General features: G+C 30.5%; 1 protein-coding gene across 6 annotated transcripts; it reads right to left on the bottom strand.

Annotated features, from left to right (window-relative positions):
* Positions 1-4,685: 4,685 nt before the first annotated feature.
* Positions 4,686-26,562, bottom strand: LOC132715377 (mitochondria-eating protein-like). Of its 6 annotated transcripts, XM_060698373.1 has the most exons (13): positions 26,328-26,560; positions 17,280-17,385; positions 16,844-17,072; positions 16,295-16,390; positions 13,618-13,836; positions 12,918-13,049; positions 11,368-11,581; positions 10,919-11,077; positions 10,400-10,432; positions 9,183-9,358; positions 8,875-9,001; positions 7,182-7,302; positions 4,686-4,816 (listed from the first exon to the last, which is right to left on the bottom strand). In XM_060698373.1, the coding sequence occupies exons 1-13, from the start codon at positions 26,412-26,414 to the stop codon at positions 4,800-4,802; spliced, it is 1,716 nt and encodes a 571-aa protein (XP_060554356.1). In that variant the 5' UTR covers positions 26,415-26,560; the 3' UTR covers positions 4,686-4,799. The 6 variants fall into 6 exon arrangements, with proteins under 6 accessions (XP_060554356.1, XP_060554358.1, XP_060554359.1 ...); XM_060698375.1 differs by lacking the exon at positions 7,182-7,302 and having other exon boundaries at positions 26,328-26,562; XM_060698376.1 differs by lacking the exon at positions 12,918-13,049.
* Positions 26,563-26,958: the final 396 nt, after the last annotated feature.

Genomic DNA, 26,958 nt, shown 5'->3' with positions numbered 1-26,958 from the left:
GTTTTATAATTTTACACACTGAAGATGTTGACAGCAAAGTGTTTTCAGGTGCAGATCAGTGTAAGTTTAAGTAGATACTTGAGAATAGGATAAAGTTGTGTTGTGGAATGATATCTAGGCTACGTTAGCTTGTGACAAAAAGATAAATATGGAATAAAGCATGGAATGTAGCTTTTTTTCCCAATAAATTATCCTTATGATGTTTTAAACAAATGAAACAAGTACTTAATTACACGTGCAGTTACTTAAGTACACGTATCTATATAACTAAGTTAGTTACTCTAAAAGACGGAGGTTTCTATAAAATTGTTTCTTAAAATTATGTCACAATCTTATCTGATAAAATTGTCTATTTCCATGCATATCTCGTTGTTATCAAGTCAGATAGTGTGAGTAATCTCTAGCATATAGAAGAGATGTACTGAGAAACTTAAATTCATAAACATTTCCTAAAAATGAAATCGCCTGGCATATTCACTGCCGGACGTTTTCAATCCACCTTCCTCGCTTCTTTCTCATAAGACAGAAATAAAAATTAAAAGGCGTTCAAACAGCACAAATATGAAATCATTCGCTAATAGTGCTGCAAATCAGCCCATTTTACTAGCCTATTTAGAGGGGTAAGTGGTCTATGTCAGCCAACAGCAAGTTTCATATACCAAAATGTTCGTCTGGATCTGTAGTTTCTGGAATGGATATTCATTTGGCCCAACCCCGATGCGAAGCTAAGATATCCAAGATGGCGTCAAAGATGGCCGCCAAATCCCTAAATATTCTAGTATATTTACGTTGGCTTATTTCCTTTTTCAGTTTTGTAAATCAATTGAAATTTTACATAAAATTTCTTATTTTCAACTTACTCATGCTATAAATTTTGACTTTATTGACTTTTTTCTAGTTTTCATCGCCTAATTTTAACGAAGAAGAAAAAATATGTTGCAAACTGGATTTCCTTTTTTGAATATGTGTAACTTATTAGTTTTATTCCTGTTTAAACTGAATAGTATTCATGATTTCGTTTAATACAGCTTTAAAACTTTATCTACACATATTTAGAACGCCATCTTGGATTTTTAAGCTACGCATCGGACTTGAACCAAATGAATATTCATTCCGGAAACTAGAGACCCAGACGAACAATTTGGTATATAAAACTTGCTGTTGGCTGAGATAGACCACTTCGGTGTCATTTTACCCTATGAATTTGCAGCACTATAAACAACAGTCCTCATAACTCGCTTAAAACTGTAACAGTTATAGAACATTAATTGTCAACAACCCACCCGCAATGACAAATAATCCCGTAGATAAAATCGATTTCAACTTTTTCAATTAAATTTCTTTGAGAAAACGGGGATATCTTTAAAAAAATGTCAGTTTAGTCAATACGATTTGTTTAAGTTGGAAACTATAAACTTTCGCATAAACTTTTTGAAACACTCTCGAATCCGTTTCGGGAACCAACCAATACTAACAAATGAATATAGTTTCAAAAAATAAGGAAACAACGGCTTGTACCTGACGTGGTTTGAACCCATCCTTAGATTACTAGTCAGTAGCGTAAACCACTCGGCCACGCCGCCACTTAACTGAATGTCTGATTGACTGATACAGTAACGAAGCCGACTTTAGATAATTTTTATTGGAGTCATGATGAGACGGCACTCACATAGCAAGCATATATATTATGTTCGAGTAAGATGACATAAGTTTACATATACAATGTACATTGAAAACGTATTTCAGACTGAATTTAAGTGGTTGAAAAATTAATGACATATATATATTATTATCTTGAAGATCCCTTTAACGGGTGAAACGGTTTGATATTTCTCTTCAATTATTTATTACAGTTTTTGTTAATAAACAATTGCAATGTAAACTGGAAAAAGGCATCACTTCAAATTCTTTTTTTTTCCCGCTATATATATATATATATTATATATATATATATATATAATTTATATATATATAATATATATATATATAGTATATATATATCTAATATTACGGGTAGCAAGATTGTGAGAAAGCCTAGAGCCGATTTGAATTACTCCTGTGGCCAAATAACAAAAAGTTGAAGTTGTCAAGGAATAAATTTCAACAAAAATGTTGAAGATAAATTGTCCAAACATACATATATCTAATATTACGGGTAGCAAGATTGTGATGAAAACCTAGATTTTTTTTGTCATTTATTTAGTGATTTTAAAAAATGTCATTACTTTTCTCACTTTGCTACTTTTGCATTTGTTTATATAAGTGTAAATTTTGTTAACAGCAATAGCCATGTCATTTAAACATAATTTATTCCATAACATACACAGTACATGATATACAGATTCAGTATATATACGCTGTGGTAATGGATTAGATTGAAAGATATGAAATCTTAAAAAGTTCTTCTCCAAAAAGAATGTCATGTCATGACATTATTATTTGTGCCTTTATAAAATCTGTACTATAACCATTCATGGTCCAATATGAGGAAACTGTTATTAACTTCAATCATTCGTGTTAAATATATTGATTATGAAGTTGTATATAAATACCTTTACATAATCTATTTGTACAAATACTTTTCACACTTCAGGCATTTTAAAGATCTTATATTTTTGCCTTATCATTTTAAGGAAACCCTTTGATATAAAATAACACATTTTTTTCTTTCCATTTTTTATTCTGTGAAATCTATCTAATATCAGTACTACTGTTAAGAAACTTTCATTGTAAAAAATATAGAGGATAAAATTACAATATCTTAATAAAAACTAAACTGGTAAACTTATTTCAAAATATCACAAAACTTCCTGGATATCACAAATTTACAACAAAACTGAAACTTAACAGAGCCAAAAATAAGATTAGATATTCTATAAAAAGCACAAATGTTTGCAGAAAATATCACAGACCGAGTACAATAAATATAAAATAAAAACTAGCTATTGTTCTTAATTGTAAGCTATTTCTACAATGCAAAAAGCGTTTCTTTATTGTATGTACCTACCTATAAAAGACTATTTGGACCGAAATGATTTTACACAAGCTTTTTATAAGAAAATAGTAATTAAACTATAATAAATACATACATCAAGCTAATACTGTTTTGTCTTTGTTGGTGACAAATTTTTGTATACAATGATAAATGGTTTGTATGAATGATGTAATAAACCCCAGATTTTTCACAGTTCAGTCATTCTCACGATTTGGTTGTCTGATACCTAGCAAAATTATCAACTTAGTCTCTAAGAAATAATTGTTTGTCACTTTTAAAAACTTAAGACTGAATGATGATTATTATTTCAGATATAACAAAGAAAAAAAACAATAATGAAAATATGCATAACAACAAGTATACACAGCAAACTTTTTCCCCTTAACCATATATACAAAACAATAACTCTTCAGCATATGAGGGATTTATATTTAACGTTGTCAATTTTACAGGAAATAACATTGTCAGTTTTACAGGAAAGAACCCCCTAAAATAGTTTTATAATTGCTTATAATACTTGTCTGACTGCATTGGATAAAAGTTATTTCTGTAAAGTGAACACTTAAAAAAAAGACCTACATCTGCCAAAAAGAATTCTTTTTTTAAATTTATAGATGGTGTAATAAAAGGCAGTTCGGTAAACTTAAATAAATCAACAGAAAAAAATCTTCTTTAAAAAATACAAATGGTTGTTACAGTAGATGAGATTAGACCCTCTTATGACGTCAGTTCCGTTACAAAAAAAAAAGACATAAATTTGTTAGTAAAATCAAGCATATTGGACTATCATAACAAAATCAAGTATTTGGCCCCATTTTAGATATTCACTGAATTCATAATAAAGCTGCAAACAAGTTGTCAAAATTGGTACTTGGACTCAAGTATACCCTAAATTTCAGAGCTAATGATAAAAGGTTAAGAAATCAAATGTAAACAATTTAATTACAAATATTAAGAAAGTGTCTATGTTGTTTTGTTAGTAAGAAAATTGTGATTATATGTGTATTGACTTAATAATTAAATAAAAAATGAATTAAAACAGCACTTCAACTGCCAGGACAACCCTAGGCCATATTCTTTCTATGATGTTATTTAGTAGTGATAACAATATTTCTGCACATTTCCAATATTGTGTGAAATAAGTAAACTCTGACCTGATATTGTCAAATACAAATGTACATCATTCAAGATGAACCCTTTACTTCAAACATTTCAAGTTACCAATAAAAAAAACAGGTACTATTAATTTTATGAAATATCTTACATTATACAACCCTGACAAAAAAATATATATATTTAAATTTCCTACAAGCACATGAAAATTTCTGGCAAACTGTATTCTGGTGATCTCAAAAACTAGTGAATAAATATAAATACAATAACATTATAATGTAAAAACAACTCTTCAAACTCCATCTCAATATTTATACTCATGACAAAAACATACATAAATATATATAAAAAAAATTCTATACTTTTCATTTCAAAACAAAAGCTTTTCTTGTTATAAATGTTTCCAATCAAACTGTCCTATTGCAAACTGGAAAAAAATTTGAACAACACTGTTTTCTATTGAAAAAGGAAAAGACAAGCTAAAAAGTTTCTAAAATTTAAAAAACGCTTTTGTTTAGAAATTTACTAAAATACCTAATATATAACACATTAACAAAAAGAAAAAAAAAACTCTTGCTCAATTGCTACACAACACGTTTATTTCCTGATTCATTGTTTCCAACAAATATAAATTGTCACTAAAAGTTCATTATTTGCTGCTGTACTGTTCTAAATCATTTGTCTTTATATTCTAGAAGGCCGGAATCCCTGAAAATGATAACAAGTATAATTATGATAATAAATGTTAGCAAAATGACGATTAAAGAAAATAGGATATTAACAGATGTGTCTGTTTTTAAGAATGAACAATAAAATGTTTAATGTAATCATGTCAACTATGTTGCTGATAGAATGATTATAATGAAAATAATTTCATCACAATGTTCCTTTACCAATGAATTTTTATTTTAAACTGATACAGAGAATATACACACTGTTTACAATGCAAATAAGTGATATTCATGTATATATAATATTAGAACTTAGAAGTGTAAGAAAACATAAATATTCATTGATTTATTTTTATTGTATTTAAATGATGCTTTTGAGGTTGTGAAGTGTCCGAAAAAAACTAACCATTTATCACTGAAATTATCTGCAGTATAAACAGTGTGTCTATAAGATAATAACAATGGTACTTGGCAATGTCAACATAAATACAAACAATTATGCAAATTAGATAGGCTGGAGTATGTTAAACAAACAGAAGGTTTGCAATTTCATAGAAGTTTATATACATATTGTTCCTCAATTGTTAAATGCCAAATCATTTACTTCAATTGACAATATTCTAAGTTTTTATATATGTTTCAATTTATTTACAATGTAAAGGTGATATGGCTTCTTTACTGGAGGAATTAAACATTAAATGCCACTCTACACATATTCCTGGAGAGTAGAACCAATGACCAAAAGATGTACAGACATGACCATAACCATTTAGACACCCAGACACCATAACATTTTGGAGCAATATAACTTTTAAGTTAACTTAAAATATGTATCATTATCTATCCATTTAATATCTATGAAAGCAACAAGAGCTGTCTGTAGGACAGCATGCTCGACTATTCTAAGTGCTTGATAGTAAAAGAGCCTTGATATTGTTAAGTTTTTTAAGTTCACAAAAGGGCTAATTTTTTTTTTTAAATTCATGTTATAGGCCTTAGAGAGAGTCTAATTATACAGAGTTGACTTGACTATTCGGAAGGTAATGTCACAAGGGTTTTTTATTGAGTATAATAATACTAATTACCTATGAATACATAAATTTGACAGAAAAGGTACAAAGGCTTGTTATTAAGATGTTTTATCAAGTAAATCACTGCTTTATTATTATGAATGCATAAAATTGTCCCAAAAAAGGCACAAACCCTTCAGTATTTATTGAGATAACAGCTTACAAGCAAAACTTTACCATGAATTTCTAAGTTGAAAAAGGGGAGAAAAATCAGCCTAAATGCAAGATAGAATTCTGGATCTTTGTCAGTGACCTACAATTATGACCCTAAATGCATATGTGAAGTTTTAAATAAATATCTTAAATAGTTATTGAGATATGTAAAACTTGCATGTAAACATTAACCAAGAGACTAAGTAGAAAAGGGGATATGAATCAGCCTTAATGCAAGATAGAGTTATGGAACTTGGTCAGTGACATACAATTATGACCCTCCAAGTATGACCCTAAGTGCATGTGTAAAGTTTCAAGTAAATATCTTTGAAGACCGTTAACCTTTAACCAAAATTTCTAAGTTTCAAAGGGGCAAATAATTCTGCAAATATTGCAGACAGAGTTATGCAATTTTGCAAACTGATGTACATTGTTACTATAAATAAGTATTTTAAATTTCAGTTGAATATCTCAAGCAATAATTGAGATATTTGACTTTACAAAAAAACTTTAACCAAAATTTCTAAGTTCCAAAGGGGCATAATTCTGTCAATATGGTAGGCAGAGTTATCCAACTTGTCAATCTGATGTACATTGTTACTATAAATAAGTATTGTAAGTTTCAATTGAATATCTCAAGCAATAATTGAGATATTTGACTTTACAAAAACTTTAACCAAAATTTCTAAGTTCCAAAGGGGCATTATTCTGTCAATATTGTAGGCAGAGTTATCCAACTTGTCAATCTGATGTACCTTGTTACTATAAATAAGTATTGTAAGTTTCAATTGAATATCTCAAGCAATAATTGAGATATTTGACTTTACAAAAAACTTTAACCAAAATTTCTAAGTTAAAAAGGGGCATAATTCTGTCAATATTGTAGGCAGAGTTATCCAACTTGTCAATCTGATGTACCTTGTTACTATAAATAAGTATTGTAAGTTTCAATTGAATATCTCAAGTAATAATTGAGATATTTGACTTTACAAAAAACTTTAACCAACGCAGACGCCGACGCCGACGCCGGGGCGACTACAATAGCTCTCATATTCTTCGAATAGTCGAGCTAAAAATGTGATAGAATCCTATCATAAGTTAACATAAATATTGTCATAGATCTATGAAATAGCAAACCTAGTGATGGTAATACAAACAACAAATACTGTGAACACGCACCTGTACGACGGGGACTAGGGGATCGGCTGCGACGTGTTGGGCTACATGATCGGGAACGGGAACGAGAACGGGGGCCTGGGCTCACTGAACGAGAGCGGGTTGGGCTACGACTTCTTCTTGACTGTAGAGTAGAACAAAATATTTTTACAATGCCCAACTTTGTTTAAAGATTGTATACAAAAACAAAGAAATTTAGCCCAGCATTAAAAAAACAAACTAACATAGGATCCACTTCAGTCTATCACTTACTGCTATACACACAAGTAAGATGTGTATTATATTTAACAGTGGAATTATTTGTTAGTAGAACAAGAAGCATTATTCATTAACAGAGGTTTTATATGTAGATATACTGGTATATTTATGGTCATATCTACCTTATCCATTTGTCAAGAACTAATAGGAATTCTGTTGAATAAGTAAAAAGCATGAGCAAATTGTAGTTCAGTATTTTGAGAAAGTCTGTATCATCTTTTACTTAAATGTAACAAAAATGTATCACTAAAACTGAAAGTAATGTTTACCATAAAAGTGTGAGCTGTGAACTACATGCAAAAATCTTATCACTGATATACAGATACAAGAAGAGATTGGGTGGGGCACAGCCAACAACTTCCATTTTTAATGTAGTTTCCGTAAACAAAATTACATATAGATAAATACATTCTTTCATGCATAAACCACTGGAGAAATAACTATATGTATCTATTCACGAGTGTAATAACCACCATAAGTCAAGAAATGAGTTAATGGCAGTGTGCAATAACAAAAACAAACATTCCTTATTAAATTGTAAAGAAAATTTTAATTTTATGGAACATTCAAAGTGATTTTAAAATGTGCTATCTATTGTTATAAAGAAAGAAAATCTTAAAAGGAATAAATCTCATGTAAAAAGCATTTGAAAAGCATTAGTTAGATCCAAAATGTCATCATGTCAAATGTGAGAATAAAGCATTTCATGAAAATGGAAAGAAATTTTTGTAAGACTTGGTTTTTAGTTCATAAGTTTATGCAAAATAACACAGTGGTGACTAACCCATGATGGCTGAAAAATGTGGAAAAATAAACACCATGACTTAAAATGATAACAATAATTTATATGTATATACCAATACTTGCTCTCTTGTAATATTGTGCTAAATAAATTTATATAACAGTTTTAACTGATTTAATGCAAGTATCTTTAGAACATATTTTTTTATTTTCGAACATACAAAAAAATCTGTCATATATTATCTTATCTTTAAATCCCAGAGAACAACACAAAATATTTAAAGTGCAGAATTGATTCAATTTTTTTTGTTACCAATAGCAACTATAGGTAGACATAAATTGTCATATAGAGTCAATAAAAACAGCTCTGTTGAAAATTATTTAAACAAAAGTTTCAAATGACAGAAATTAGAGATAATGCTCAACCACTGTGGTAACCAGACTTGATTGATACAGAATTCTAAAAATTATATCACCTAAAAATAGGCTCTGTTTTGAACAAAACATTGTTTTAGCCCTCAGTCATGACCTAAACTGTTTCTAAGCTAAATATATATATATCCTTATAACTTTATCATCACTATTTCAGAAATACTAAGATGTTGAAACCATTTACAAGAGAATAAATACATCAATTATTTACTGGAATTTAGTTTGAAGATATCTTCAGAGAGAGAAAACAAGATAATAATGTTACCAATGAGGCTCCTCTCCTAGTGCAACATTCTCCCTTCATTCTAACAGAGGCTCCTTGTTGCAGACTTGGCCAGATATGGTGGTTTACCAGAGGAGCTGTGTACTCGGAGTCATAACTACGGCGATACCTACGTACACAATTAAAAACAAAACTTTATGATCTTGTGTAATAATTTTTTTCTATGTTACTTTAACAAGCAAATCATTAACCAGCCTAAAAAAGTTTGAATTTTTTCAAGGTACATAATTCTCCCTACTATTTGATATCTTTTGACTGTAAAAGAGTAAGATGGTATAAGTGATACTAACTTTGTATCATCATAAAGCTCGGCCCTGGAGGATACGGCAATGTCAAGTGGGTGAGCTAGGGCACTCATCTGCCAGGCTGTCTTCACACATTCACGGATAAATGGCTGCACAATAGCGAAGGTGGTATCTGGTGGCAGGAAGATGCTGGGGTTCACGTTCAACTTGCGGATCACATCCTGAAATTTATGTAGAAACAAGTCAGCAATTATAAGATAAAGCAAAAAGAAGCTGACTATGACAATACAAGAAATGAAAGAAAAAGCTCTAATGTCAGAGATATAGCACTGACAGACAGAAGCAAGTAGTAAATGCCAAATTAATTAATGTATGAAAATTACCATATAATTTCTCTATTTTTTATTCTAAATATTTCTCTTAAACCACACTCAGTTCCTTTTATCCAGTTATTGTCTTTTATTTAGGTACACAGTTGTTATACATTTATATTTTTGTATAAGTATTAAACGTTTTGCAATAAAAAAATAAATAAATGCAACTGTAACATTTTGAAAATAGTAAAAATAGTGCAAGAACAGAGCTAAAACCATCATGTTAAATATTTTATAGACTGTCTTCCATAATTTAAGTTGTCTGTGCTTAATATGCATGCAAAATAACATCTATATCTTTATATACAGTCTAGAGATCATAGTGATTGATGTAGGTAAAAACATTATATACCTTTATATTCTTTAAATTGAAATAGTAATTTTTTTGTTGTTTTTTTTTGTTTAGTTTTTTTTTTTCATAAATGTATATTCACGTATTTTGAACACAAAGTTATTGCCATTGTAATCTAAATTTTGAATGTATAAACCAAAAATTGAACCTAGTAGAATGTTTTGTCTTCATTTTTTACATTATAAACCAAACTTCCAAATGATGTGTATATCCCTGCAGGCACACATAGTTGAAACAATGTTGATACAACATCATGATCTAGTATCAACTTTATTTCAACATTGAATGAGTGAACAGTCAGTAAGGATCAAACAACTCATGTACAACCCTATTTACACAGTGAAGGTGTGACTGTTGTATACAGTAAAATTATCATTGCTAATCCCTTCAAACATGCATTGTTAATGTTATTTAAAAACTTGATTGAACCATGGTGCTTTTAAAAGATTTAATTTTTTCCAATGTGAAAAGTGCCAGTGAAGAGAAATATCTATAACCACCAGCATGCATTAACCCGTGACCGTTAATCCACATACCCATAGGCTAACTGTACCCAGTCCATTATATGTCTGTAATGTTAAAATCATAGAAGTTTGTTGTAAATTTTGAAGATATGGCCATGTGATCAGATCTTTCAGATACAAGTTACTGCAGGCCAAAAAAATCTGACCTGTTTTTCTCAATGTCTATAAACTGGATATACAATGCTTTGTATGTCAAGAGAATAAACATTTATACTGGAATCACTTAAATACCATGTCAATTTACAAATATAATATAATGATACATTATTAGTTCACATCAAACCGAATGAACAAATTGACATGCATTCATAAAAAAGACACTCACAGACAAAATCTCTCCTTCATAAACTCTCTCCTGCTTTCATTTTTCTCTTTTTACAAGTCTTTTAAGATGTACTTTCCTGCAGACTTAAATCTTAACATTTATTTTCTAAATATATTTTTAGAAATAAACCAGGTGAGGTTTCTAAGTGAGAGATAATGTTTTAATTTGTCAAGACAAAAAGTGTGTTACAATTATAGTATACTTACAGAGACCATTCCTGGGGCATCATAGAGGTCAACGTTACGGTTGATGTAATCTTGTACAGCCTCTTCAAGAGTCTCTGGACCAGTATGGGTAATGGCAAGATTAGAACGGACCTTCATCTTAAACTGACGGAATGCTGTCTTTGCTACATTGAATGACTCCTACAACATTGAAACAAAAAATGATGTATATAATTACATCTTTTTATAAATATCTTCATAGTCCATTTAATGCTACTGTCAAATCGCGCAGTCTGATCAGGATCCGTGCTGTTCGCTTTCAAACCCTATAACAAGTAGAGAAACTGATAGCAAACAGCATGGATCCTGATCAGACTGCACGGATGCACAGGCTGGTCTGGATCCATGCTGGTCGCAAACCCATTATGTTGGTTTTATCGTGATCGGCTCATATGTTATAAAGAAACGCTAGTTAATGTGTGTGTATTTACCTTTACAGCTTCAAAAATGATCCTCTGGTTGTTCTCATGGTCAGCAGAGTATGTGCGCAGAGTGTCCATAGCATCCAGGCGATCCTGAGAGAATAGATCGTTCCAGCGTGAGATCAGATTTGTCTCCCTTACACGCTGAACTGGATCATCGTAGGACAGGGGTGAGCTGACGCGTGGAGTGTAACGATACTTGGACAATGAATCTAGTGTGTCACTGTAATGAATAATTTTCATAAATAAGTTAACCCTTACTATGTTAAATATCATAAATGGACAATATGGACAAAGCATTCATCGTTTTTTACAGAAAATTTCAAACTATATACAAACTGAATTATGATTGGTGCAGACCATGATCAGGCTGTACAGACCTGCCACCAAATCATGGTCTGCAGAGGTCACATGGGTGGATCAGTTGCACTGGTATGGAAATAATTCAAATGATTGAAAGGTAATTAACATTTTATAACATCTTTGTTCTACTTCCGATAAGTAATCAATATATTGATTCTTACTTAAAAAGAACTTAAAATTTTAATTTTTAACTACAGATGAAGAAATCTACACTTTTTATCAATTTTTGCTAAAATGAATTATTGAAACATGATCATTTAAATAATACATGTATATTTCTATTTTATGAAAGCATTACAGCTATCTAATTTACAACATGTATTATAGAACCCACTCTCAAACCAAAAGAGTTACTTAGCTGAAAGTCAAGGTTTTTAAATAAAATTTAAAAACAAATTATTTCTATTGGGGTTTTAAATACTGTTTTAAAAGATCATATAGTGACTTTCCAGGTCTATTGACAGAGGAATTGCTCAGGTGCCCCTCAATGTCATTATTTTGGGCACTCAAAAATAAGTAATTTAGTAGCTTTCGTTAGACAATGGCTATATACACAACAATGTTGAAATTATTAGTGGTTTAACCTACCTGTTTAAAGTCATACATTTTTATTAATTACAAATTGTACATCAACATTATCAAATATACAAAGTGAGCTGTGACATCAAATCTATATATAGTTGGTGAAGGTTAAAAGGAAAGTTTGATGATTTTTTCTCAAGGAATAAACCAGGTCTGGTATATTTACTTACACTATTTTTTTAGCAATTCTTTCCCAAATAATCAACCAAGATTATTTAAATTTAAATTCAGTTTTTTACTCAAATTTCTTAAAATATATATTTTTTGATACAAAAGCTAGTTACTCGTATTACATAATCCTACAAATAGTAGACGATGCCAACAAAAATACACAAAAATCAACATGACAGTGTAACATATGAAACCAAAACCTTTAACCAGTGTCTAATACATTGAAGTAATAAACTTTTTCTAAATTACAACCAGGCTGATATGAGATATTTGAGGTTTTTCTATGTAGCAAAGATTCACAAAATGATAAAATGTACAAGTGTTTGAAAAAAAAACTGGTGGTCAAGCAAACTTCTAAATAAAAATCTTTTTGATAACCAAAAATGAAAAGAGAACAGAGAAGAAAGATTAAATCTATGCAGAAACTAATGATTCTTTTTTACCTCGTTAGATAGCTTGGTTTTGAAGTTGTTATATACAGTTCATTCTTCAGCTGGCGAATTTGACGTTCAAGGTCGTCAACAAGGTTTGACCTTGCCCGAAGTCTAACTAATTCATCCTGTGCATCAGCAAGCCTAGGTTTAACATAAAGTTACAATGTAACGAAAAACACAAAACGATTAGAAAAAAAAATGTCACACTCAAAAAAAATGTGTCCACTACCTCTTGTCCATATTGCAAAATAAATCTTTGTTCCAAAAGGTCACTGAAAAGGTCAAATTCCTTCTGCAGAGACTTTATCAAACAGTATCAAGGTCTCAAAATAATCAATGACTTTTGTTGTAGGCACACTAATATAAGAAAGGATGCTACCTGACTTTTCATTTTAATTTTCAAGTTTGATTAAGAGATCACTTTATTTTTAAAAATAACAATTTTGGTTATTACTTCTTTATAATATTCACACTACAAAACATTTTTGAAAATAAAATAAATATCTTATTACTGAACAAAGTTATTTTGCAACAAGGAAAACATGGACTTTTAGATCCAGAACCACAGTTAAAGACACACATAAAGAAGGAAAGTTTTTATTTCCCACACAGGTTCTGTTTAGTCACAGCGTCTACGGTTATGAGAGATTATGCTACAAAGTAAAATGGCTACATCTACTCAAAGGTCTCCGGTGTGTTACACCCTTACCCGGAGAGAAGGGGTTCTTCAGATTTAAGCTTTGATGGAGTTGATGGTCTATAAGATGGTAACTCTTCTCGTAAAGTCGTAGAGCTACGCATGAGAGCATCTCTGCGTCCTGTCAGCAGAGCTATATCTTCTCTCAGTCTACGTACTTGAATATCATAGTCAGATAAAATTCCTGCCTTTGCTCTCAATGTACGTAGCTCATCTTCTGCTGTCGCTAGTCTAAATAAAGTAACATTTACAAACGTTTAATTCCACTATAATTATATATACATGTCATTCTAATATATATATGCAGCTGCAAAATCAAATCAAAGATTGCGCCAATTCTGCATCTGTAAAACAAAAGTCATTTCACATTAATTACAAAGGTCCAACAAAATTTTTACTATGTAATTATGTTCTGTAAAAACTAACAATTACTGAAATGTTAATGACAAGAGTCTCGATCGGGCATGTATCTAACACTAAACCAAAGACAACCCGTGAAGTTTGGTAAAAATCTACCTAGTGGTTTGGGAGAAGAAAGACTGACATTGATTATGCCCATGGATATTGTTGGACCTGTGGCAATGCATCTCACATTTACGCACAATCATCATACTTTTTACAAGTTTTGAAAAAAAGCAGAAAAACATTATGTCATAGTTAAAAACAAATAAATATTATATATAATATAGTTATATGTCTTTTAAAATATTACTAATTTATTTTTGGATTCCAACAAAAATGGTTTGGAAAACAGTCACTGAATATTAGCAACATATTGTAACATAAAAACTATCATAATGACCATTTTATTCAGCCATTTTTAAGTAATTATACTTTGTTTCTTAATATTTTCCTATGCTAAAAAGTTGTTTTTAACATTGTCCAAACTATAAAGCTATCAAGTTACACAAAGTAAAATTGCTAGCTTTGCATGCCGGATAATAATCTAATCTGCAATAAAAGCATTAAGGCAGGTGCTTAAATTACCATACACTACACTGATTGAAAAATAATTACCTTTTATAGCAATAACTTGGCATTTTGCCAAAGTCGTAACAAAGTCCTGCTAGTGGGTATTTTGTTTTTTCCTAAGAAGTTAAACTGGTGTAGGTGCATGTACATGTATATAGTTTAATGTAATGTGAACAAAAAAGTACAGCCCATGTAATTTTTTCATCATTTAACTTCATTTTCAAAAAGATTCATTAGTAAAATTATCAGTTCATTCTTTGTTACATAATTATGTACCTTAGCATATAAAATTTCAACCACTTCCAATGAATGTTCCCATGTACTTGACAAAAATAACTAACTATAGAAATAGTGTCTAAATGAAGTCTTTGTTTGGGAAAATTAAAATAAATAACACATAGGTTTGTGAGTAACAGCAAAAATATCATCCCTCGTAAAAATACTGTTGCCTCGGGTAACAATATTTTCCTCGAAATGATATTTTTACTCCTACTTTCAAACTTATATACTAACACTAGCAACACTTCCAAAAAATAAATATAAACTTCCTCAAAATACAGCAATATATAACCTTGAATGTTTTAAATGTTTTCTGACCTTGCTATGAAATAAAAGTCAATATTTTTTTTTAATTCTTGTTTTGCTTGATTAAAGGTATTGAGTACAAAAAATAGAATAAAACGATATACATTGCATGCATATACTGTACATGTAGAAGTGCATTATAAAAGCATCAGTTACTATACATGTATATATCAAATTAAATTTGTAATCTATATATTTCATATAATAAGTTACCTATCATAAAATTCTTTCAATTTTGTGCAGCATTAAACATTGAATTATGTGACACAGCTATTATCTTATGTTCTAAATCTTCACTCTATGTGACAAATAAAGGGAGTGACAGTAACAAATTTATTGTTTTAATCCATACTTGTGTGAATGTAATAACAGTGATTGACAAATTTTATCATAGTAACACATCTCCAGACATTAAAATTGTCTATTAACAAAACAAGGTATATTCTGATTCCTAGAAATATCAATTTAAGTATTTATAAGACAAATATAAATAGAAAGATAAATATAAATATGACATGTATATAATTTAAATCAATAAAAATTTGAAAAAAAGTATATAAAAACATGTAACATATTTCAACTTTTGTTTGCCATTATACTTTTATAAATTAGGCAACAAAAGTTAAAAATTGGCAGTTGACTTGATAATTAAGGAGCCCCTTTTTTGTATGTTTATATCTTTCCTTTTTTAACATCCTTACTCCATTGTATAGATAAAATAAACTCTGAAGTGAATGTTTTGATGTAAAAATATTATATTTTATCAGTCTTATTCCATTTTGACTTTTTTATAAAAAGTTGTCGTTCAACAAGTTTTCATTACTTACAATCAAGATGTTCAACTGCCAGCTTTAAGAAACAATAATAAAAAAGAATGACTAAAATAGAATGTGTAACTAAACTGGAGATGCTTTAACTACAAGCCGTGCTGTAATCAAAATAAAGGGGACATGCAAAATATCTTATCTCTTACTTTCTCCGCAGCTCTCGCACTTCCATTTCATCTATTATATTTTTGCTAGATGAGTTTCGAAGGCTACGATTTAAATCGTCTTTTGCTTCAATAAGTCTGAAGAAAGAAGCCAGATCATTCAAACAAAATACACTCAAGATAGTTAATAGGTATGCTTACTTTCTACGAAGTTCTCGGTTTTCATTTTCGAGGAAGAGTTTATCTGTGCTTGCTACTCTTGTACTTCGGTTAACCTGGTCCTTTGTCTCGGCCAATCTGATAAAATATGCAGCTTACAAATCATTTTCAGAGCAAACAAAAAAGTATGTAAATAAATTTCGGAAATGTTAAAATGAAATGTTAATTAATGCAAAGTAAAGAAATTTCAATGCCCTTAATACTGAGACTGATGACATCAATATTGACAGCTCAGTATCACACTTTAATATATAACTTGTTCATTACTACATTAAAGTATTATCTTCCGCACTTATAAGTGTCCAAAAAGCATTTTCCTGTCCACATCATTAGAAGATATACATATAAAACATAACTTATTTATACATAATTCTGTTTCATTGCATTAAATTAGGATGACATGATCTCTAGAAAGAAAATGCATTAAATGACCTTGACATTGATAACTTCTTCCATTCTGGAGCATACAAAATAGAATTATTCTTTCCTACAGATCTTGAAAAAGATTTCTGTAAAAAAAACATCACATACTCATCCCTAAGATCCTGGTTTTCGAGTTCTTTAGCTCTGAGATCACCTTCTATATCTCTCAATGAATCTTCATACATATCTTGTAAGTCATCAATCTCTCGGTTCTTGGCTGTGGCTTCAGCAATTACTCCCAGACTCACATCACTTGTTGTACCAGATGTGAAGAAGGTGGAGCCAAGGAATGGCAGTAGGCGTGACTTGATGACACTAGCTCCGCCATACATACCACCTACAATATGCAAAATGTGGTTCACTGTATTTTTTTCTCTCTTAGAAAATCTTAGAATTGGACAAAAAGAATACTGTTTTTCAAATGAAAATATAACCCAATATTGGTAGAAAAAAAGGCACCCAAAAGCATGGCATATGGTCAAAACTTTCTTAAGAAGTTTAATGGGTAGACTAATGGAGATATATTTGTAAAAGCAATTCGTACCTTCCTGTGCACACACATTGAGAAGTTTAAACAGCTGTCCTTGAACTTTAGAGTTGAGCTCAATAATCTCACAGCCTCTAGCAACATTCTGGTCACATGTGTTCAACTGAAATTAGAGGAAAATGTCACCCTTTACATTTAATGAACCATCAAGTACTGGGTTGTACAAGTTCTTTACTTACCATCTTTGCAAGAAATAGAAAGTAATAAATTATACTTATAGAACATAAGTTCTAAAGTAACTAGAACTATCACTAAATGTGATTAATACCCCCACAAGTCTGCTTCGGAAATGAGGATGTTACTAGTAACAGAATACCTTGTAAAAGAATTGAAACATAGAGTTATGGTTGTGGGCAATTAAAGATAATTGTGGTTCATGTATGTTGCATTTCCTTTCAATGTGGTTGGCCATTGATGAAGTTTAATTGAATTACTCTGTAATAAGTCCAGAAAGACAAAGAAAAAGAACAAAGGGCAATAACTCTATAAATACTGAAGATAGAGTTATAGTTCTTGTGCACTGCACTTCCTCTTATTGTGCTTGACCATTGTATGAAGTTGTTTTGAATTCCAACCAGTATGTTTTAAGTTATGCTCCGGACAAGGAAAAGTATCAAAGGGCAGTAACTCTGTATTTTGTCAAAATGGAGTTATGGCTCTTGTGCACTGCACTTCCTTTGAATGTCCTTGACAACTGTATGAAGTTGTACTGAATTCCAAACAGTAGTTTTCAAGTTATGCTCTGGACAAGGAAAAGTAACAAAGGGCAATAACTCTGTAATTAGTCAAGATGGAGTTATGGTTCTTATGCACTGCACTTCCCCTTACTGTGCTTGACCATTGTATGAAGTTGTTTTGAATTCCAAGCAGTAGTTTTCAAGTCATGCTCTGGACAAGGAAAAGTAACAAAGGGCAGTAACTCTGTAATAAGTCAAGATGGAGTTATGGTTCTTATGCACTGCACTTCCTCTCAATGTGCTTGACCATTGTATGAAGTTATAATGAATTCCAACAATAAGTCTTCAAGTTATGGTCCGGACAAAAGAAAGCAATGGAAAAGTAACAAAGGGCAATAACTCTGTAATTAGTCAAGATGGAGTTATGGTTCTTGTGCACTGCACTTCCCCTTATTGTGCTTGACCATTGTATGAAGTTGTTTTGAATTCCAACCAGTAGTTTTAAAGTCATGCTCTGGACAAGGAAAAGAAACAAAGGGCAGTAACTCTGTAATAAGTCAAAATGGAGTTATGGTTCTTGTGCACTGCACTTCCTCTCAATGTGCTGGACCATTGTATGAAGTTATAATGAATTCCAACAATTAGTCTTCAAGTTATGGTCCGGACAAAAGAAAGCAATGGAAAAGTAACAAAGGGCAATAACTCTGTAATTAGTCAAGATGGAGTTATGGTTCTTGTGCACTGCACTTCCCCTTATTGTGCTTGACCATTGTATGAAGTTGTTTTGAATTCCAACCAGTAGTTTTAAAGTCATGCTCTGGACAAGGAAAAGAAACAAAGGGCAGTAACTCTGTAATAAGTCAAAATGGAGTTATGGTTCTTGTGCACTGCACTTCCTCTCAATGTGCTGGACCATTGTATGAAGTTATAATGAATTCCAACAATTAGTCTTCAAGTTATGGTCCGGACAAAAGAAAGCAATGGAAAAGTAATAAAGGGCAATAACTCTGTAATTACTTTAGATAGAGTTATGGTTCTTATGCACTGCACTTCCTCTCAATGTGCTTGACCATTGTATGTAGTTATATTGAATTCCAACCATTAGTCTTCAAGTTATGCTCCGGACAAAAAAAAGAAGGCAATTGAAAAGCAACAATAGGCAATAACTCTGTAATTACTTTAGATAGAGTTATGGTTTTTGTGCACTGCACTTCCCCTTATTGTGTTTGACAATTGTATGAAGTTGTTTTGAATTCCAACCAGTAGTTTTCAAAATATGCCACGGACAAGGAAAAGTAACAAAGGGCAATAACTCTGTAATTAGTCAAGATAGAGTTATGTTTCTTACGCACTGCACTTCCTCTCAATGTGCTTGACCATTGTATGTAGTTATATTGAATTCCAACCATTAGTCTTCAAGTTATGCTCCGGACAAGGAAAATGCAACGGACAAAAAAAAAAAGCAATGGAAAAGCAACAAAGGGCAATAACTCTGTAATTACTTTAGATAGAGTTATGGTTCTTGTGCACTGCACTTCCCCTTATTGTGTTTGACAATTGTATGAAGTTGTTTTGAATTCCAACCAGTAGTTTTCAAATTATGCCCCGGACAAGGAAAAGTAACAAAGGGCAATAACTCTGTAATTAGTCAAGATAGAGTTATGGTTCTTGTGCACTGCACTTCCTCTCAATGTGCTTGACCATTGTATGTAGTTATATTAAATTCCAACCATTAGTTTTCAAGTTATGCTCCGGACATGGAAAATGCAACGGACGTCTGGACCGACCGACCGACCGCCCGACCGACCAACCAACCGACCGACCGACCACCGGGTGACTCCTATATACCCCCCCAAACTTTGTTTTTGGGGGTATAATAAGTAATAAATTATACTTATAGAACATAATATGTAGTACAAGAGATAAAGTATTTCTTGCCAGTATGAGAAAACTTTTTATCAGCAGTTTACATTCTCTTGATTTCATAAAGGTAAAGTGTCTAAAAAAGTACATGTATGTTAAACACACCTAAATACCAATATCTTGTATAGATTTTCCTAAATCAATTACCTGGTATTTTAGAGTTTATTAACCCAAGATTACTAGGCTTAAAATTTCACTTCTTCCATGCTTTAATCATATTGAACTAATATTGAACTTCAAAGTATTAGGTCAATGACATTACTGATATAATAAGCTTATGCTTTTAAGTAAACCAAGCAATTAAATCGATTGTTTGGTGAAACATACACACCAAATAAAAGATTGCAGCAAAAGTTCCAAAATGATATAACTTTTTATTTATTTATAATATTATAACAGTCAAAGAATGTCAGGAAAGAAAACGATATAATATAAACTAGCCTGAATAGTATTTTATTGGACTAAAAATGTTAATCTTTAAAAGTAAAATCAGTAGTACAAGTATTGTTCAACTTTATTCCCTGAATCAAGCTCGGTTGAGTTATCATGATTAAGATGTTACATTTGAAATTCAATCATTTCATTTTCAGAAAATAATACATGCAGCTGCTACTTTTTCACAGGCCAGTTAAGCTTAAGCGACATAGAAAATTTCACAGTCTATACCCTAATTCTTCTAGCCACGGACTAACAGGCTATATCTGGCTACCAAGATAGCCCTACCGATAAATTCACCAACTGTTATAATAGAAAACGCGGTGTTTCAAGGTGACTGAAGATACTTTTATCCCTATGTACGTACATGCATGCATACCAAGATTTTGTCTGTATTTTAGTTAAGCTACTTGTTGAAGTAGATTCAAACAGCTTAATATCACAATAGATCAACATTACACCTAAAATATATCAGGGAATCAGAATCTTACAAGTGTCTTTTCACACTGAATTATGAAATGAGCTCCATAAGAGTGATAAAATATGAGGCTATGGCTGGTCTATTTTTCGAGTAAAAGTATTATACATATATTGTAACATTTGTTTATAAATTGTTTCTCAATTTCTCTGTCAGAGAAAAGTAATGTCTATAAATGTTGCAAGTTTTAACATTGCTAGAGTAATTTTACAAGGGCTTTTTTTTTAATGAAAATATACTACAAACCACCATTGATTTGTGTACAAATATTGATGCGAGTACGTAAGAACATGTTAGTTCATGTTGAAAATCCATATCACTTGATTTACTTTAAATGTGTTGGTAGATGTTAGATAAAATGCATTAAATCTGATACAATGAAAGAATTGTTTCATTTTTCACTTTAGCATTAATTTTCTAAACAATACTGCCTAATTATATGAGGAAAACTTCAAAGACTGTATTTATTTAACTGTCTTAAAATCAATCACAACTAACATTAAATATTTTATACTTGTAGGATTTAAAGTGAATTTTTACTTTGAAGTATTACAGATAAGGAAAATTGTCATGCTTAATTCCTGTTATTCTAAATGCTAAATTATAATATCTACATATGTATGCAACATGAGATAGTACAGTTTTGTGTAGAATTTATGCTTTAACTTTAAATATACAGCTGGTGACTTGTAATTCATTAAAGTCATAAAGTAGAAACATAACAATCAATTCCATAACATATCTTATTGTTCCTGATCATTGGAAATCTAAAATTAGTCAGATCATGTTACAAATATTTAAAACTTTGGGTTACATAAACTACACTGTAGCAATAACTATACTGTCATGGGTCAGTGTTTTTCATTTGTTAAATCTGTACAATATATTATAATTCCTCTAAATTGTACATGTTGTGTATACTTTATGTAAAATCATTGTGTGTCATTAACAATTATGATTGAATTGCATTTTTCAGTCAAATGACCTATATAATAGTAATGTTTAAGAAATTCATCCTAAACTAATTAATTTAATTTAATTTAATAAATTTTGAATCCATTAAAAAAAAAATAACAATTTCTGATCTATGATATTACAGTTTTGACACTGGAGTTGAAAAAAAGGTACCAGAAAACTCTTTACTTAAACACTACCTATTCATTTTGAACCTGTGATCTTTCAGATAAAATAACAATTTTTGAAAAATTCTATAAGACTTAGTTTTGTTTATGGGATAGAGCAATGAAAGAAATGAGTTAATGGCCAGAACCTAAATCCTATCTCCAAGTTAACAGATTTTTGTGTAACCTAACTGATCCAACATAACTTTCGACATCTTTCAATTGATTTTTAAAAAGCTTTGGTTCGAAGACTATGGTATTCATTCCTGATCTTTCATATTGACTTTCAACTGAAAAATTCTGCTGATTTAATTTATTTATCAGTAGGCTATTATAAAACTTCCTTAAACGGCAGTAAAACATTACTTATAATACTCGTTCAATTTCAACAAACAATCATTTCAAATTCCTTTTTACTGTGTTGACATTACTGTTCTACAAAATTATCAAGAGTTTTAAATCATTTATTCAACAAGTGTGCTCTGAATGGAAAAGGCTATAAAAACTACTGTGACAAATAAATTTTGTGCAGAAGTGATTCTAAATCGTTTATCTGGTTTGTTTGAACGTGTGTACTCCATTCAGTGAGATAGCCTTCCTATGTTTGTTAACACTTGTTGACTTTGTGCGATAAACTTGCTCAACTTATACAGAAATTTAATAACCTTCCAATCCTTTAAAAACTATAAAAGAATGTTATTTACTTTTAATAGCACCAATACGATACTGCTATATGGGTCATTAAGTCAAATGAATTTTCCCCTCTGATATTTTAATATCAACGCATTCAACAATTTATTTGCATCAATGATTGGGAAAATCAATAAGTATCGATCGGAAATAAGAATTTTTATATGACCGGTTCTCTTCATGACTTTGTAGAATAAAATAATCTAGATATCTTAAATATTCAAAGTTTTCTTTAATATTAATACCAGAAAGATATTTATAAGTAAAAAGTTCTGTAAATGTGAAAACAAATTTTTAGATGTCCTTAAACAATGATGAAAGCCTTCCTAAAACCAAAATACTTAAAAGTTGTGATGATTACAGCAATTTGCTAATGATTAATATTTTTAAGTTCTCATTTGATCAAACATTTCCAGTTCTAACTTCATATACCGGGGATTTTAAAAAAAAATCATTATGAAATACGTCAGAAAAAAATCATGCTGCTTTTGTACATTTTTGGTTTAAATTAACTACATGTAGTAGTATATATACATCACACATAATATTATGGTTACATGAATTGATATTGTTGCTTTGAGCAAATGAAAAGAAAATGAGGTAAAAGAATTTAATCAATTGCTTTCCAAAAATATCTGTCTTTAAATGTTTCAAAAAAGTTTTACAAGCTTTCAATGCTTTTATCTCTTAAGGAACTTTTTTTTGCCTAAAAATATTTAACTTTTCCTTTTGTGTAAATCAATATATAATAATGCAAAAACTTTCAACAACAATCTTCAATGTTATATGCTACATTCTATTTTATCTCACCTTTTACCTATTCAATATCATGCCATGTTAATGTTATACATAGTAAAGATATTCCTATTCAAACTTTATAAATCGTATCTTCAAATAAAATAGTTTAATCAAACATTCCAGCGTAAGCCTATCTACATATTACATGACTTAACTTATTCTATAGCCATAAATGTAGCAGATAAAAAATGAATAAACTTTATATCCCTTTAAAATGTCTACTTCACAATGAATATATATATTTTTGGTACCTAAGACAATGTTGAAGAGCTGCTACTGCAGCTAACTTACTGATTTAAATTATTGTCCTTAAAAAAATCATTTTAGAATCTGATGCTTATATAAATATTTTACAAATTATCTCTAACAGAATTTTGAGGATCTTTTTTTCTGTCGATAATTCTTTTCAAAATTATTTGCATTATGTATCTTTAATTTGTAACTGTCATTTTTAGTAGAAACAACTTTTACAGTGGTAATACATGTACCATAATAAATTGAGTGTCTTTCTTTATTGTTCTTAACAATGCACTTAAGTTTATGCTTCAATTAACATGTCTCAGCATTGTACATGATTTCAAGCTGAGTTTGCAAAATAAAGTATAAGTTTCTTTATTGAGATAAAATAACTTTAAATCATGACATCCATAACTATTGATCATGTCCTGAAAAAAAACCCACAAAGACTTAATCTTTTATTCATTTACTAAAATCTATAACCATCATGAGAATATTGTTTAGTTACTGTTTGATTGTTTGTAGAGGCAATGCTAGATATCTGATATACGGTCATATACCAAATAATATTTAAAACTTATTCACAAAATAATGATATTCATTAGGATATAAATCCATGCTTCAGTGACAAGAGCATATATATACACAAGATAAAAAAATTAATAATTAAACATGTAACAATGTGTCAGCATAATTATGATAAGAATCTTGCTAAATCAATACTTAGTTAGTTTCTATGGTTAAACTTAAATAAAAGTCAATGTTTCACAACAAGTTATATGCATTATCAGCAATATATAACAATTGCAATGTGAATAAAATTTAATTTAAAAATAATATTTCCTTGAATCTGGCTGGCACAAACTTTTGAAACACATTTATATTGTAAATTTGTAATTTGACTTTACAGTGTTAAATATTAAAAAAAAACAATAGGGCATGAACATTGAACAAAAAAACAGAAAAATTAAACATGTACAGTAGTGTCAGTAATTTATGAAGGCCTGTGATATACACCTTAAAAAGAAATTTCCAAGTATATAAATGGTTATTTCATATACTGTTTATAAGCTAGGATATGATGTAGACTGGAGTAATCTATTAATCACGACTACCAATATATTGATCTCTAATTGTTGAAATAGTTTCATGATTACTTATTCTTCTAATAGAATTGAATTAACATTCACACACCCTATTTTTAGTTTTGTAAGAATTTCTTACAAATTTACTGAAAAAAGCAATCAAATGGATTACATGGGTTGAATTATCACAAACAACTTCATAATAAAAATATCAAAATTTGGTCACAATCTGACAATGACTCTTAAATTTACAATAAATGATTTTCAGGTAATTTGTATCAATAAACAATACATGCACTTTTATAGACTAGTAATTTTTTTTTATATAAAGAGGTATCTGGTTGATTTTTTTAATAAATAGATCTCTCTTTATTATAACATTCAAGTCTATCCCTGTTTCTCGTTGTTTTTTTTTGTTGTTGTTTTTTTGGGGGGTTTTACGTCACATCGACACAGTATAGGTCATATCGTGACGTTCCAGCTTTACTGGTGGAGGAAGACCTCAGGTGCCCTTCCGTGCATTATTTCAGGCACGAACGGGCACCTGAGTAGAACCACCGATGTTCCGTAAGCTAGCTGGATAGCTTCCTCACATGAAAGAATCCAAAGTCCCTGTCGGGATTCGAACCCACAGCGGTAAAGGGCAAGTGGTTTGAACACAACGACTTTAACCACTCGGCCACGGACGCCCCTCCCTGTTTCTTGTATTCTTGGGGTTAATAATATACTTATTTCTAACAACTGCTTCTATCATGCATTAGTAAGAAAAATATATACTTAAAAAATCCATAACTATGACAAGACAAGATACTGTAGATGACCAGAAGTGACAGGGTTATTAAACATTCATGAGAATCAGATAGATAAAGATTTTTCCTTCATAGTAAATCAAGTAATGAATTAGATTAGTAGGTGTTAATGACTGCTTATAAATCATTTTGAAATGTTAAAAACAAATTTACTTAAAATAAGAAGTCTAACTATTCTTATCTTTCTAAAAGATACACAAATTTGTTGAATTTAAAATGCACATGTATATAGTACAATACTCAGTAGACATTGTAACAGTAAAGATATGGCTCTACCTCTTGAGCTCCATTTGAAATTAAATAAAGCCTTTAAATTAATAATGTTGTTTAAGAAGAAATCCTTCAGTGAATGACTTAAATACCAAATCAGTTAGGTTAGAGTTATTTCTGGAAACTTTCCAAACCGATCAATGGTCGTAGTAAACTATCGGTATTTGCTGAGTATCACTATCTCGATAGCCAGGTAAGCAAAATTGCAGACGAATTCCATGTTTAGGCTAGCATTGGAAATGGCGGTAGACTTCGATGAAGAATTTAAATTTCAGATATTTAAAACTATATTTTTGTTAAATGAGCTTACATTATTTATTTTTATTCATAACTGTACCAGTAAATAAACTAAAATTACGTGGCATTCGTCAGAATATCGCACAAACTTGTCAAATACCCTAGCAACCGTCCGAAATCCGATACAGCTACTGTTCTATTTGAAGTTTTTCTATATTCATAAAGTGTCTCGTTCAAAATAAGAATTAAATAAAATTGCAAATATGTAATTTAAATGAATCTTACATAGTAATTGTCCTGCCATCTTTCTAACTTTTCCTGCAGAACATTAAAAGTTCCAATGTTCACCAGCCTTCTCAATGAATCCGCCATTTTGACGCTTTTGCTGTTCAACGAGTAATGAGCATGCGCAATTGACGAGCACTTGTTTTTACAAGGTCTCACATATGATATATCAGACTACACTGATAACATATTTCGAGGTCTCACACAGGTAGTCGCTATTGGTAACTTCGTCCGCCTTGTGACGTCATTCTGTCTATGACGTAAATTGTCATTGTTAATTAAGTTACGTCATTATTTAGAATTCACGACGTTCAAACTAATCAGGTTTATATAATAAATAATAGAATTTAAATGAAATATATTAGAACAAAATACGATAAACAAGATAAACAAGGAAAGGCGGCGTTCAATGACCAAAGCATTCTTAAGCAATTGAGAGGATAAGCTTTTTAAACTAAAGGCCCCTGTGACCTTGACATTTGACCCAGTAACATCAAAATTAACCTAGATAGATCTATTTAGAATATAAGAGAATAGAATAAAGTTTAATTCCAATAAATCGGTCACATTCAACATCTACATAATGATCAAATAAATATATCACATAAAATAAGTGTATTAGATCTAAATA

The sequence above is a fragment of the Ruditapes philippinarum genome, unplaced genomic scaffold (assembly GCF_026571515.1).
Source record: "Ruditapes philippinarum isolate M1 unplaced genomic scaffold, ASM2657151v2 ctg548_1_1_1_1, whole genome shotgun sequence".
Taxonomy (NCBI): Eukaryota; Metazoa; Mollusca; class Bivalvia; order Venerida; family Veneridae; genus Ruditapes; species Ruditapes philippinarum.
The sequence above is the reverse complement of the archived record's forward strand: the minus strand, read 5'-3'. Positions and strand labels throughout refer to the sequence as shown.